Here is a 12,453-nt window from a genome sequence, read left to right as displayed (position 1 = left end):
AAATTTTTGTTGAGGTATAACATAAAGTAAAGCACAAAAGTCTGAGGTGTGCAGCATGATTACTTTTTGCATTGTATATACATAACCACCACTCAGAACAAGATACAGTATATTTCCAATACCTTGGAAGGTAGAGAAGTTGTCTTTTGATTGAAATAAATTTTATTTCTTTAGCGGACATGATTAAATGACTGGTTTATTTTCACTTAAATCCTGGCATTGCAGTTACTCTCTTTTTGAGAAGAAATTCAACCTCATTAATTGAATTTCTGTATGTACTGTCTAAAAAGTTTTCAAGTGGGGGAATGTAAAAGTAGTGGTGAGCAACTTGGTGTGTGTGTATTTATTCTGTATTTTATAATATTTGATATACAGGTGTTGTCTTTTAATAGCTGACAAATTTGGGTGTATATTACTCTCATTAGCTGACTCTTAAAAGGTCAAGTTTAGTGGTTAAGAGGATGGGCTCTGGAGTCAGACTTGTCTGGATGTGGATCCTTGCTGCACTGCCTACCAGCTATATGCCTTTGAGCAAGTTACCATACACCTCAGTTTTCTCATCTCTTTGGGGTCAATAGTAGTGCCTACCTCATAGAGTAGTTAATAGGATATAGATGAATTAATTTACAAAGTGTCTGCATATAGCAAACAAATAAGTATTAGCTAGCATTATTATTGTTCTTTTAAAATGGAGAAAATCTTATACTCTTACCTGGAATTCCTCTTGGAAACTGCCTTTGATGGGAAAATAGTTTGATAAGCTAGCTTGGTATATGATTCCATGAGGAGCAATGAGTATTTATATGGTTGATTGGACAAAAAGGAGGTTGAAATTTATCTCTTGTGGTCTTTCATTTAACTGAGATATTATCTTGCCTTGTAAGCCATTGTTTGTATATCATACTTTAGTTAGAGTCTTTCAAATATATTTTTAGCCTCTTGAAAGCAAAGTTGTAGGCTTAAAATCTTAAGTGTTGTCTCTGAGTTGTCCTTTTCCTTTTCCCCTGTGTCCAATCAGTTATAAAGTCCTGTTACTTTTTATAGTGGTACTATTTTTTCTCCCCCTATAAATATATATTGTCATCATAAGATTAAAAGAGGACAGGGACTTCCCTGGTGGTGCAGTGGTTAAGAACCCGCCTGCCAATGCAGGGGACATGGGTTCGATCCCTGGCCTGGAAGATACCACATTGCCATGGAGCAACTAAGCCTGTGCGCCACAACTAGTGAGCCTGTGCTCTAAAGCCCACGAGCCACAACTACTAGCCCGTGCGCCACGACTACTGAGCCCCCGCACCACAACTACTGAAGCCCGTGCGCCTAGAGCCCGTGCTCCACAACAAGAGAAGCCACCGCAACGAGAAGCCTGTGCACCGCAACGAAGAGTAGCCCCTGCTCGCCACAACTAGAGAAAAAAGCCCATGTGCAGCCACAAAGACCCAATGCAGCCAAAAAATAAATAAATAAATAAAAGAGGACAGATTAAAGGAGAAAGTAATGATTTCCCTATAACTTGGTGTTCAGAGATAATCCTGTTAACGTTTTGGCGTATATTCCATTAGAATTTTTTTCTCTGTATGCAAATACATATATGTATATTTACTGAAAACCTATTCGTTTTCCAAGGTGAAAACTGGGTTTCTTTTTTACTTTATTTCTACTGCTAGTGCCTACTCTAAACTTTATTTCCTAATGCCTGTATTATCATTATTGTTGTTTTAATATTTATTTGTTTATTTTATTTATTTATTTGGTTGTGCCGGGTCTTAGTTGTGGCAGGCGGCCTCCTTAGTTGGGGCATCCATGTGAGATCTAGTTCCCCGACCAGGGATCGAACCTGGGCCCATTGCATTGGGAGCGTGGAGTCTTAACTACTTTGTTTATCCTAAGGTCTAGTACAATATATGTAGCAAGCTCCATATGTAACTGCAACAAATATGAAGGAAGAGAATTGTTATTCTGAATTGAATTTGTGGAGAAAAATCTGTTCTAGCAAAGTATAACAGATAACTGCAGGGATACAAATAAGTGTTAGAATGCATGTCAGTTCTACTCAGTAAACAGATATTTCACTTTTATAAAATTATTTATTGCTTTCTTTAACTCCTGGTGAATTGTAGTTCATGCCATTGCCATCTTTGATTCATTGAAATATTCTTGTTAAGATTCTAGAGATGTGCTTCCTGAGGTTTCCCAGATCACCAGGCTATGTTTATGTCCTGTTGCTCTAATTTCTTGTTTAGTGTCTGAGTTTTCTGTCTGCTTGTGGATTGGCTTGACTTTTTTATTTTGGCCGTGCTTTGAGGCTTACAGTATCTTAGTTCCCCAACCAGGGATGGAACCCTGGTCCTGGCAGTGAGAGTGCCAAGTCCTAACCACTGGACCGCCAGGGAATTCCCTGGCTTGACTTTTTTTTCCCCCTCTAAGTACCTTCTACTTATAACCTGTTGAATATAATACTATACTTTGAATTCTTTTTTAAAGATTTGTGCTCCTCTCCATATGTAAGTATAATTGAGATAATTCGCATACAATAAAATTCCTCCTTTGGGTGTACAATTCACTGGTTCTTAGTATATTCAGAGTTGGGCAACCATCACCATGATCTAATTTCAGAGCATTTACATCACCCCAGAAAGAAACCCCTCATGCTTTAGCAGTCACTCCCATTCCTCTCTTCTCCCAGCCCCTGGCAACCACTCATCTACTTCTGTCTCCATGGATTTGCTGATTCTGGACATTTCAGTTTACTCCTTTAAAAAAAAGTATATAGAGTGCTTTGATAAAACTTAATAATCTCATTTTAAATAGAAAGCTGTCTATTTACATCTAGTGGTTTCTTGAATAGGTAGCTTTTAATGAGAGTTTGTTGAAGGATTGGTTTTCAGAAGTGGACGTGGTTAGTGGATAGGAGAGGAGAAGATATTTAAGTAGAGGAGGAGAAAGCATAAACAAGAGGTGATGAAGTTGAGGTAAGCAAAGAAGTTGGTTTAAGACTTAGTTCTTTTTTAGATCTACCTTACTCTAGAAATAAGCAAATAATAAATGTGATTTATTTTCTCTTCATCCAGTCTGTGGCTCCAGCAGCCTTATTTTTAGCAGCCAAAGTAGAGGAGCAGCCCAAAAAATTGGAACACGTCATCAAGGTAGCACATGCTTGTCTCCATCCACAGGAATCACTTCCTGATACTAGGAGTGAGGTAGGGGATTAATTACACACATCTGTTTTTCTTAATTTATTTTGATCATAACTTAGTTTTTTAACTTTGATTTACTGAAGTCTGAATTGGGACTGTTAAAGGAACTTTTAGTGTTTGTTTTTTCCTTAACAAAAACATCACAGAAATTTTACGGCAAAAGTTAATTGTATTCATTCTGGTAAAATTGGAAAATGCAGAAAAAGAAGAAAATATATTACCTAGATGTAATTTGTACCACAGATATATAAATGAACCAGTATTTCCAGCTTCTTTTCTATGAGTAGCTACACATGTATATATTTTATACCTGCTTTTTTCACTTACTGTATGCCAAATATTTTCCCATCAATTCTCCGCTTCCTTTAAATATTGATATAGTATTTCGTCATATACATACATATATTTTAACCATTTTCTCTTAAGATAATTTCCAGCTTTTAACCACTATAATATCACTATGAAGAAAATTCTTTTAGATTTTTTGTTAATGAATTTTTTTTAAGTGAATCTTGTCACTGGTGCGTGTGTGCTTAACTTTTTAAGAAATTACAAGTATCCTCATTATAAAAGAACCCAAACACTAAAGAATCATTTAAAGTCAAAGGTAAAGCTCATCTCCCCTCCTTCTCCTAGGAGGATACTGCTGATTACAGTTCAGATATATATTCTTCCACACCTTTATCCTATGTGTATACATATAGCTTTTTTCCCCTTTCCATCCTTCCTTGACCTTCTAAAGAAGGGAAACTCTCCTGGCTTTAGAAATCAGTGATTGGGGAATGATGAGTTTGGAGAAAAATTATGGATTTCTGTTACTAGATTATTTGTCTGTTACAGTGGGTGCATAAGTCATCCATTATCAAATTAAGTGGAATTGTGTGTTCTTCTGATCATATTGGACAAAGTGGTTGTGGGGACGGTTTGTTTCGATAATAGCCCCTTATTATGTAAATTAAGTGTTTTGCATAGCAGTGTCTTGACTTAACTTTGTTTTCTCTTTGGGCTGCACCAGTAGTTTTGTTGAAGAGCTTTTGGTCTGGACTTTCATTTATGTTAGAGACTGCTAACTGCCAATGGTCTATAGAATTGACCAAATAAAATTTTATTTTAACAAAATAAAACAAAAAATAAAATCCCCACTTTATTTTTTTTCTTTCAAGTATATTTACATGACTTCTCACCTGAGTCTCTCTTATGAGGTGACTAGGAGAAGATACTTTCTTCACTATATGGAAAGGAGAACTAGCATAGTTTAAGTCCTTACTGGACTTATTCAAGATCATAAAGTTCAGTGGAAAGTTAGCAGCAACATAAGTCTCTTAACTCCTGGCTCAAATCTCATTCTCCTAGAGTTCTAGACCAGTGCTGTCCAATAGAAATATAGGGGAAGTCACATGCGTAATTAAAAATTTTAAACTTTTCATTAAGCTTTATATAAAAATCTTTACTTAAAAAAATTAAGATTAATTTAATATGTTATATTTTATATATTATTTTCTTTAACCCCCAAATATAGTCATTTCAGCATATAATCAATTTTAAAACATTATTAATGAAGTGGTTTACATTATTATTTCTTAACTAAGTCTTCACAATTCAGTGTGTATTCTACACTCATAACACATTTCAAGTGCTCGATAGCCATGTGTGGATAGTGGCTACAGTTATGGCCAGTACAAATCTGAAAGAATTTTTTGTTTGTTCCCTTTTCCTTTGAACCCATTTATGAATTTTAAAAATCTGGCATTACTCCAAAAAGAAGGTTTAACAGGAGTCAAATGTTTGAGATTGCCTACAGTACTGTGAGAAGGCTCTGCAGTGTATTTTGATGATGTTGAAAAAAGATATATTTTAAATTTTCTTCTGTCTACATCATATGAACTTTAGAACCTAAAATGAACTAGATCTCTGGTGCTTTTTCTGTAGCCATTTATAAATAAAGTGACATCTCTCACTGTACCACTTTTTTTTTTTTTTTTTTTTTAAGGAGAATCTGTTAGGGGTAAGGGTTAATTTCAGTTCCTGCTCTCCCTCATAACCCCACCCTTGCCTTTTGAGGCTTTGATTTCCCTTGGAGGTTGTTAGAATTTGCCTACACTTTATATATTATATATTGTATCTTTTTGGGGAATAATTTGTCTTCTCACCTGCAGGCTTACCTGCAACAAGTTCAAGATCTGGTGATATTAGAAAGCATAATTCTGCAGACTTTAGGTAAGTTTATTTTCCTTTAAAACATTAAAGAAATATGTACATAATATGATTTTAAAATTTGCAAAATAGGAAATAGGAAGAGAATTTCTTGGGAAGGTTTTTGCACATTTTAGAGGTTGTTTAACCCTGGCCTATACCACAGAGAGAATGCAGGCACGGCTGACCTTTGAAATAGCAGTTAGCAGGGTTTTTTTGTTTGTTTGTTTTATATTCTAGGATTCATGATTTGCTTAAGATTTGGCAGTTTTTAACTTTCTGATAAATAATGGCAGAAACTATCTAAATAACATTTTTCCTTCCATGGACTTTTATAGTCTGCTTGTCATTATATTTAGATAACAGCATTTGTTTTTAAAATTGATAATCAGTGTTCAGAACAGTGGAGTGGAGGTGGAGGAATTCAAGCTATAGCAGTTGATGGGCTAAAGAGCTGATGATGCTCTGCTATTATCTATTATTATTTTCATCAAAGAGACTGCCTTTAAAAGCTTAGCAAATATGGAAAATAAAGATTTTCTAGTTCTTTTGGGCTATCATTTTTCTCTTTAGGTAGGGGAGTATTTCATGAGTTATGTTGGAAAGTTACTGGTAGGGCTGTACTTCTTGCATGTACAAACATACAGTGAATTCTTCAAAGTTTGTCTCTGAAATTAGTTTCTGCTAATTTTTACTTTAAATTAGTTTTCTTCAAGGTAACCATATTTTAGGGGACAATGATATTTTTCTGGTGGAGTAAATTTTTATTAATATTTTAATGTGGAAACCAGTAAGATCTAATTTGCAAGAATCAATTATACTTTTAGAATAATTTGCATCAAGTAAATTTTGCAATAGAATTTTTTTTTCTTTCTTTTTTTTTTTTAAATCAGCTTGTCCCAGACTTTATTTTTATTTTTAAAATTTTTTGGCTGCGGCACGCAACTTGTGGGATTTTAGTTCCCCAACCAGGGATTGAACCCAGGCCCTCTGCAGTGAAAGTGCCAAGTCCTAACCACTGGACTGCCAGGGAATTCCCTAGAATTTCTTTATTTGTACTGGAAAATTTTATTTACATACTCAAAAAGAGAAATTTCATTGAAAATTTTTATTTATATACTCAAAAAGAGAAACTTCATTGAAAATTTTTGTAGACATACCGATCTTCCTTAAGTAATTTTGGTAAAGATCATTTAGAGTTAGATAAAATGATCAGTACTTACAGTAATTGAGATGACGAAAAGGGACAAAACTGAGGTAAGAGAGGAATAGGTTTCAAAATGTTTTCTCAAGGTTAAGCTTTCAAAGATAATCATTACATGAGTAATTGCTTCTTCCAGCCATGTATTATATTTTATTGTCCCTAAGAAAATGTTTTGTGTTTAGATGTTTTTGGTAGCTCAGGGATCTTGAGACTGCATTAGCTTTATTATCTGAGTGGTGCCTTCTAGCTCAAAATATATAAGCACCTTTGAAGATAATCTTAAAGAAGAGTGTGCTACATACTTTGTCTGACTCTCTTAGCCTCTGAACGGCAGTTTTGGGACCAGAAAATGAGGGAGGCCTTCAATGATGACTCAGATAAAAGAAATATAAAATATTTTGAGTATCTTTAGCTTTTTAACCAGTTACTTTTTTTTTTTTTAGGCTTTGAACTAACAATTGATCACCCACATACACATGTGGTAAAGTGCACTCAACTTGTTCGAGGTAAGGAATCCCAACTTGAGATGCTGTCTTAAATTGTTTTACCATTTAGAGGCTAAGATTTGCTCTGGACAAATACAGAACACAGCTGCTTTGGCCAAAATTTAAATTAAAAAACCTACCTGGCTTAAATCAAAATGAGTGGTTGGAGTTTTTCTGTTGGGTTCTTATAATGTTTTTAGGTGACCTCCAGATAAAGAGAGTTAGTTTCTTATGGGTGTTTGTCAAAGCTGGGGGCAGATTCTGAAAAGTCACCAAATCATAAGTATCTAACAGCAATTTTAAGGATATCTTGGGGGTTAATTTGATTCTAGGGTTGATTGTCCTAGGCACTCTTTTTTTTTTTTTAATTTTATTTATTTATGGCTGTGTTGGGTCTTAGTTTCTGTGCGAGGGCTTTCTCCAGTTGTGGCAAGTGGGGGCCACTCTTCATCACAGTGGGGGCCACTCTTCATCACAGTGCGCGGGCCTCTCACTATCGCGGCCTCTCTTGCCGCGGAGCACAGGCTCCAGACGCGCAGGCTCAGTAATTGTGGCTCATGGGCCCAGCTGCTCTGTGGCATGTGGGATCTTCCCAGACCAGGGCTCGAACCCGTGTCCCCTGCATTGGCAGGCGGACTCCCAACCACTGCGCCACCAGGGAAGCCCGTCCTAGGCACTCTTAAAGGCCACCCAGAGGGTCATCTAGAATTTATTTGAACTTATTTTCATCTTTGTTAATTCCTTGGCAGGACTTGGTTTTTATTCTGATTTAACTTTAGTAGCTGTAATTGCACGAAACCTAGTTCTTGCTTATTTAAATAGTAGTATCAAGGATATCTAGACACCACTGTGCGTTTAAATGCCATTTTTCGTTTTGTAGACTTAACTGATAATTGGCCTTATTTGTGTGTTTCATCTGAAAACTCAGAGTTTTCCCTGAGTTCTTATATTTTGAAAGCATTAAAAGGTTTACACTGAGATGGATAAATGCTAATATTTAATCTAAGGAAGATTAAAATTTGCTTTGTTACCCAGAGCATTTTTTTTTCTTTGAAGGAAGAATTTTTATTGTTTGTTTGTTTATTTATTATTTATTTTATTTTTTTGGCTATGTTGGGTCTTTGTTGCCGTGCGCAGGCTTTCTCTAGTTGCGGTGAGCGGGGGCTACTCTTCGTTGCGGTGCGTGGGCTTCTCATTGCGGTAGCTTCTCTTGTTGCAGAGCACGGGCTCTAGGCGCCCGGGCTTCGGGAGTTGTGGCTCGCGGGCTCTAGAGCGCAGGCTCAGTAGGTGTGGCGCATGGGCTTAGTTGCTCTGCGGCATGTGGGATCTTCCCAGACCAGGGCTCGAACCCATGTACCCTGCATCGGCAGGCAGATTCTTAACCACTGTGCCACCAGGGAAGCCTGAAGGAGGAGTTTTTAAAATTGTAATATATATGAATAATTTATGTTATTTGCTAATTTTTTCCAGATATAGCAGGGTCTTCTGGATTCTGATCTTGCCTCCAAATTAGTTCATCCCCTAGCTTAGAATTTCTCAGTGAACCCTTGTATCAGGATCTCTGAGTTATTAACAAGTAAAAATGTTTGTTACATTCTTCTCCAAATGTGTTGAGTCAAACTCTAGGGAGGATGCCCAGGAATTGCATTTTAAACATGTACCCCTTATACCTGGTGTGCAGAATAAAGCTTAAGTCCCTAAGTCGGGAAGCAGCGTAATTATTAATATTATAATTAAAAATCACTCAAACTGTTTTCTTTGACAGTAGAATGTAAACATCAGGTGGTCAGGGACCATCATGCCTTCCTCATTTACCACTATATTCTCTGCCTTGTAAATATTAAATGCTTACTAAATAATTGTTTAGAATGAATGGAACTAATAACCTTCTCCCCCCCACCCCCTTTCTTTTTTTTAGCAAGCAAGGACTTAGCACAAACTTCTTACTTCATGGCAACCAACAGGTTTATATTTTAATATTTTTCTCTTCTATTTTTGGGATAGTACTTTACTTGCGTTAGAATTGTCACTTTTTGATGGGTATATGGAAAGATGACAGGTCTTGCACTTAGTAAACTAGAAGCCAAAGATCTAGGCAAGGAACTCTGATACAATGTGTTATAGACAATTCTATGGTAAAGGTTGATTTTTCTGCACAGTTTTCATGTGTACCTTAAAATTTCCATGCTGCTTTTTAAATTTTTTTAAAGTGATATATTTATTTATTGCTGATCGTTTGATAGCCTACTTAATTCTGCATTTGTTACTTTGCTTTAAAATATCCAAGAGCATAATTCAGAAAGTTTGTTTAAACTTGGGGTTCATTGACAGTGACTAAAATCTAATTTGGAGGATTCTGCTGTTAACTATATTTTAAAAGACTCTTTTTTTCTTTGCCCACACCCAGATAAATGGGCATGTGTATGTGTAAAGAGTTGTGATACTTTTTCTTTCTCCTTCCCTTTTTAAAGAAAACAATTAATACGTAACTTGTATTACCAAATGACTTGCTTATTCTCATCTCCAATCTACTGGTTGTTCATGGAAACCAAAGATACTCCTAATGACTGTCAGGGCTAGGAAGTTCAGTTTTATAGCCTGGTGGGAGAAATTTTAAAAGTAAACTCTCAAATATATTCACACTTGAGAGAGTGATTGTCTATTCATTATTTTAAAGAGACCAGACCTATGATTGGCACGAGACAAGATAATTTTTAGAATATTTCCTTAGGTATTTGACTTAGGGATTATACATATCAAAAATCTTATAATTTTCCTTAAGTTCTGAGCTTATTCTCAGGATAATTAATCCTTATTTAAAAAAACTGAATACTCAGTCTTTTATTTTTGTTTTTATTTTTTCCGGTCCTTCATCAGTGTGTGGATTAAATGATGTGTAGTCAAAAAAATTAGAAAAGTTGTTACCTGAGCTGCTGGGTTAATGGAAAAAATCATGTTGGGTGCTGGATCAGAGCACTGGATATTTCTTGCCCTTCTTGCTCTCCAGTGGGATTTTTTTTTTTTTTTAACTTTTTTTTTTTTAAACTTTTTTTTTAAAGTAATGGAGAGTTTTAACTTTGGGTTCAGAATTGAGAGCTCATGACACTCTCTTGTTTCCTTCCCTCTGATGTCAGCCTGCATTTGACCACATTTAGCCTGCAGTACACACCTCCTGTGGTGGCCTGTGTCTGCATTCATCTGGCTTGCAAGTGGTCCAACTGGGAGATCCCAGTCTCAACTGATGGGAAGCACTGGTGGGAGTATGTTGACGCCACTGTGACCTTGGAACTTTTAGATGGTAAGTTTTAGAGTAAGGGACCTTGAATAGCACTTGCTCTTGATCTGTCACATATCTGGCCAAAGGTGACTTGATTTCAGATGAATATAGTTAGTTGAGGTTATTCTTATTTCATTACTTCTGCCTCTCTGAGTTTTTCTTAAATGTTCTACTTTCATTTGTAGAACTGACACATGAATTTCTACAGATTCTGGAGAGAACCCCCAACAGGCTCAAACGAATTCGGAATTGGAGGGTAAGAGTTATTGCTGTCAGTTTGTAGAACAAACCATTTTCTTCTTTTGACCGCACCAGTGAAAATACCAGATATGGATATGTACCCTCGGTTTGGAATTTCCCTTTTTGTAGTTATGCAGTAGTCATAATTTCAACTTCATAGCTTGGCTTCTGGCCCAGAAATCCATTGCTGTAGGTGACAGTGAGATTTATTTGGTGTTTTGCAACTCTTGTGATTTAGTCATTTGGTCAGCAACATTGGTTATTTTTTTGTGTGGAGAGTGTTAAGGGGAAAAATTTGGCTTTTCTGAGTAACAGAATGTTGGCTTCTGGTATAGGAAAGATACAGAGTTAGGAGATTAGAACTGGTATCATAATTTTGTCTTTGACATTACCTGCTTTTAAATGGATTTTAGAATTTTGTTTTTATATAGATGGCAGTCTAAAGTTATATTTCAGATATTTTTCAAAGTCTTATTTATGAATAGTGGAATTAGCACCATTTGTTGAGAAGACTGTCCTTTCCCCGTTGAATGGTCTTGGCACCCTTGTCAAAAATCATTTGACCATGTATGTGAGGGTTTATTTCTGGGCTTTCTATTCTGTTCCATTCATCTATATGTCTATATGTCAGTACCCCACTGTTTTGATTACTGTGGCTTTGTAGTAAGTTTTGGAATCAGGAAGTGTGAGTCTTCCTGTTTTGTTCTTCATTTTTAAGATTGTTTTGATTATTCAGGGTCCTTTCAGATTCCATATGAATTCTAGGATTTTTTTTTTTTAATTTATTTTGGCTGCGCCGGGTTTTAGTTGCAGCACACGGGATCTTTGTTGCAGCATGTAGGCTTCTTAGTTGCAGCATGTGGACTCTTAGTTGCAGCATGCAGACTCTTAGTTGTGGCACGCATGCGGGATCTAGTTCCCCGACCAGGGATCGAACCCGGGCCCCCTGCATTGGGAGTGCGGAGTCTTAACCACTGGACCACCAGGGAAGTCCCCCCACATTTTAACAGTATTAATGTTTGAATTAATGTTTGGATCCAGAACATGGGTGAGTTTCCAGTTATGTTTTACTTAATTTTTTTCAGCAGTGTTTTGCAGTTTTCATTGTACAAGTCTTTTACTTCCTTGGTTAATTCCCAAGTATTTTATTCTTTTTGGTGCTGTTGTAAATGGAATTGTTTTCATAATTTCCTTTTTAGATTGTTTATTCATGTAGAGAAATGTAACTGAATTTTATTTGTTGACTTTGTATCCTGTTGCTTTGCCCAATTCATTTATTAATTCTAATAAAATCAGAAAAAATAAATTCTTTTTGGTGGAGTCTTTAGAGTTATCTACATATAAGCTCATGTCATCTGCAGACAGAGATAATTTTACTTCTTCTTTTCCAATTTGATGCCGTTTCTTTTTCTTGCCTGATTGCTGTGGCTAGAACTTCCAGTAAAATGTTGAATGGAAGTGGTGAAAGTGAGCATCTTTTCCTTATTCCTGATCTTAAAGAAAACTGTCAGTCTTTCACCATTGAATATGATGTTCACTGTGGGTTTTTTATATGTGACTTTTATTATGTTGAGGTAGTTTCCTCTTTATGTTCCTAGTTTGTTGAGTGTTTTTATCATGAAAGTGTGTTGAATTTTGTCAAATGCTTTCTCTGCACAAATTGAGATGATCATGTGATTTGTTTCCTTCATTCTGTTTGTGTGACATATTACATCAATTGATTTCCATATGTTGAACCCTCCTTATATTCCAGGAATAAATTCCACTTGGTCATGCATGATATGTAATTTTTAAAAAATGCCGCCAAATTTATCTTGCTAGTATTTTGTTGAGGATTTTTGCATCAGTGGTTATAAG

General features: G+C 36.0%; 2 protein-coding genes across 3 annotated transcripts in view; one reads left to right on the top strand and one right to left on the bottom strand.

Annotated features, from left to right (window-relative positions):
* The window catches only part of SPMIP11 (sperm microtubule inner protein 11), a 107,562-nt gene that overhangs the window by 39,506 nt on the left and 55,603 nt on the right, over positions 1 to 12,453 (bottom strand).
* CCNT1 (cyclin T1) overlaps positions 1 to 12,453 on the top strand; it is a 28,831-nt gene that overhangs the window by 7,196 nt on the left and 9,182 nt on the right. The window contains exons 3-8 of one of the 2 annotated variants that reach the window (XM_059935793.1): positions 3,072 to 3,200; positions 5,354 to 5,414; positions 7,038 to 7,100; positions 8,998 to 9,043; positions 10,214 to 10,377; positions 10,542 to 10,612. In XM_059935793.1, coding sequence (XP_059791776.1) covers positions 3,072 to 3,200; positions 5,354 to 5,414; positions 7,038 to 7,100; positions 8,998 to 9,043; positions 10,214 to 10,377; positions 10,542 to 10,612 — 534 coding nt within the window. Of the gene's footprint in view, positions 1 to 3,071; positions 3,201 to 5,353; positions 5,415 to 7,037; positions 7,101 to 8,997; positions 9,044 to 9,956; positions 10,001 to 10,213; positions 10,378 to 10,541; positions 10,613 to 12,453 lie in introns of those variants that run through there. The other variant, XM_059935794.1, reaches the window with a different exon arrangement.

Source organism: Balaenoptera ricei, chromosome 10 (genome assembly GCF_028023285.1).
Source record: "Balaenoptera ricei isolate mBalRic1 chromosome 10, mBalRic1.hap2, whole genome shotgun sequence".
In the NCBI taxonomy this organism is placed as follows: Eukaryota; Metazoa; Chordata; class Mammalia; order Artiodactyla; family Balaenopteridae; genus Balaenoptera; species Balaenoptera ricei.
The sequence above is the reverse complement of the archived record's forward strand: the minus strand, read 5'-3'. Positions and strand labels throughout refer to the sequence as shown.